At 43.1% G+C, this 3,068-nt stretch overlaps 1 protein-coding gene across 1 annotated transcript; it reads left to right on the top strand.

Annotated features, from left to right (window-relative positions):
- Positions 1–414: 414 nt before the first annotated feature.
- LOC123406563 lies at positions 415–2,738 on the top strand. The gene is made up of 5 exons (XM_045099917.1): positions 415–1,133; positions 1,288–1,388; positions 1,502–1,557; positions 1,645–1,695; positions 2,050–2,738. The coding sequence occupies exons 1-5, from the start codon at positions 969–971 to the stop codon at positions 2,226–2,228; spliced, it is 552 nt and encodes a 183-aa protein (XP_044955852.1). The 5' UTR covers positions 415–968; the 3' UTR covers positions 2,229–2,738.
- The last annotated feature ends 330 nt before the right edge of the window (positions 2,739–3,068 follow it).

The raw sequence follows: 3,068 nt of genomic DNA, 5'->3' as shown, positions 1-3,068 counted from the left end.
ACAAAGTTTTCAGATGAGCAGAGAAGGAAAGAAGAGAAGGAGAGAAGAAAGAGATAAGGAGGAGGACGAAGGGGAGGGGGAGCAGGCCGGCTCAGATCGGCCTCCTAGGACCGAAAGGCCTATCATCCACGTCAGGGCCGACTGGCTCCCCTCCAGGCCGAGTGGGTGCAAGCGACGTGGCCCGCTCAATAGTCGGCTACCACGTGACCGACTAGGGGCTAATCGACCATACCAAGGCCGACAGGTGGTACTCGACTACGACAAGGCTGAGTGATGCCAGTTGGCCTCGGCCAGGCCGAGGCCGTCATATTTTTCGAATGTTTTAAAATGACGCAGTATTTTTAAAAATCAATAAAAAAAGCAATATTTAAAAAAATTTAGCCACTTTAGGAGTCGCCTTCCTTTCGTCTCGCTTTGCTCGTTCCCATGGTTGCGGCGGCTGATCGATCAGCACCGACGCCGCCACGGGCGAACGGCTGCTCTTTTACTGCGAGGCGACATGCGCTCTGCTCCGTTGATTCCTGCTTCGTCCAACTCCCCTCTGTCTCTGCATCAATCCCTCCATCGATCTCTTCGATATTTTGCTCCTCCGTTTTCTTCGCCTCATCGATCGGCCGCTGCGCCTTATCGTCTTCGTCGGCGTGGTTCACCACGAGTTCGTCGTGTTTTGCCACATCATAGTTCATCTGATGGACCTGGTTGTACAGGCTTAAATCCTCTGTTTTCTTCTTCGGCGGACACTTTGAGAGAGGGCACCAATCCACCTCTTAATCCATCTGGTGACCCGGCTTCTACAGGCTCAAATTCTCTGTTTTGTTCTTCCGCGGGTATATATATGTGGGCAGCAATTTTTCCTCAGCACCCCGTGTCCCCGTTCTCCATCTTTTGCCATCCATGTGTGTCTTGCGAGTGCTTCATTTGTTCGTATAGCTGCTCCTGCTGTTGTTTGCCTTTTTCATTCAACTAGTATGTATTTTAGTTCTTCCTTTTGTATGTTCACAGTTTTTTTTTCTTTTTCAGATGAGCTTGCAGATCCTTCTGAAGCATGGCGCCGTCGTCGAGACATTTGTCAGGGGAAGCATCCTATTCAAGACAATCCACATAAGAAAAGTATCCTCTCTCGGCTTCTCCAGGTTCACTTCTTCTCTTTGTCATGTTTCAGTTTTCCATCAGAAGTTAGCACCTCATGCTCATTCGCCTCTGTTTTCTTATGCTTTCCACTATATGTGCATTTTCTTCTATTATCAACCGACGCGATTGTTCTACATTACCAACTTGATCTTTTAGGCATGCTTCCTTGCAAAAACCAGTTCATTATTCGTCGACCTCTGGACCATCGTTTATTTCTGGTTTTCAACGTATAGTGGGCGCCCATTCGACACCTCTGGGTATGTGTTGTGTCCTTTACATTTTCATTATTTACTCATATTTACTCCCTTTTCGATTAATCTGCTCCTTCTTCAGTGTTCCCTCTGACGTATGGTCATCCTGTGCAAGCTAGGTTGAATAGGAGAAAGAGAAAGTTTATTTGGAAGCATCGGTCGGGCAAAATTAAAAGTATGAAATTCGCATAATGACCATGTTATTGTTTTCATGCTATCTTTTCCTTGCTTATTTAATTGGTGCTCATGGTTGTGTTTTCAGTTCAAAAACTTGCGCCTCCATTCCCCAAAGATCACACCGATTTGTTGAAAGGTAGATGCTTTTACCCTTCTTCTACGGTGTGATGTTCAGTTATCAGTTTTCCATACAAATATAGTGAATTCAAATAGAATCTTATCTATACGTGGTCATCTCTTTAAAGGACAAAAAAATGCTAGCAAAAAAAACATGCTTTCCCACAAAGGATATCATGGTCAAATAAGCTCTCATATAATGAATCCAGGTTTTCTCGTGTGCTTAGGGACTACCAAATTATAGACAGAAACAGAATGTGTGTAAAGCCAGTCACTATTTACCATTTGCACAGTACATGTCCCAACATTGTTGGATAACTACTTTTTAGTTATTATGATTTATAAATCTATATTGCCTTTTTTTGGATGGCAGCAACTGCTCCCGGATGTTCATACTATGGAGGCCGTGAGTACATGTGTGATACTTGCAATGCTTTGTATTGGTTTCAAGAACGTTCTAAGGGTGCAGGTTTAACTTGCCAGTTTACAATGCTTGCTGTTGTGCCGACAAAGTTTCCATACCTAAATTTCCTGATTTGCCTTTTCCACTAAAAGACTTGCTTCGATTTGATGGTGATGATGCTTCACCTGAATTTCTGAGGTTGATTAGACATTACAATTCTTTGTTCTGTTTTACCTCGCTTGGTACCCACGTTGATGAGAGTGTTAATATGGGAAATGGGCCATATGTCTTCCAGATGGGTAGTTCCGTATATCATCGTATTGGTTCTTTGATACCTGCAGACAATGAGACTCCTAAGTTTGATCAGTTATATATAGTTGACTCAGTCGACGAGCTAAATTGTAGATTCAAATGCTTTTGAAGAAGGTGGTGCTCCGAGCCAGGCAGACCGTTTTGTTGTATTGGCATTAAATGAGATGTTTGACGTACACAATCAATATGTACAATTGTATAGAAGGGCTCGCCAGAGATACCTGATGCACCAAATCTTGTTTCATACATATATTACTTGGTTTCTTTTTGTAGTAACTGGGTAAGCAGGCTTTGGACATCCAAGGTGTGAGTGAATTTTTACCTATGTAAGTGATCTTTTATTTCTACTCGATGGGATCAACATGTAAATCTTCTGATGCCATTTTGTATCGTATGGAGGAGCTTCAGACACTGCTCGATGCTTAATGGGGAGGGACGCAGACATAGTGTTTTAGAATGGTGCCTCCTTCAGAGTTTCAGAGCAAAAGACAGAGTAACTGAAATCAGCGGAGAGAGTAGTATTTTGGGTCTGGCCAACACATGCAATTTTTTTCCTTTTTTGGTTAACCTGTTCAGTACAACGAATATCTGTAATTATACATGATTCAGTTGCCAACCCAATTGGCTTAAATGCACTGTACCACACACGTACCTGGTACAACTCACCCAGACAGAAA

This window comes from Hordeum vulgare, chromosome 1H (genome assembly GCF_904849725.1).
Source record: "Hordeum vulgare subsp. vulgare chromosome 1H, MorexV3_pseudomolecules_assembly, whole genome shotgun sequence".
In the NCBI taxonomy this organism is placed as follows: Eukaryota; Viridiplantae; Streptophyta; class Magnoliopsida; order Poales; family Poaceae; genus Hordeum; species Hordeum vulgare.
This window is presented reverse-complemented; position numbering and strand designations above follow the sequence as displayed.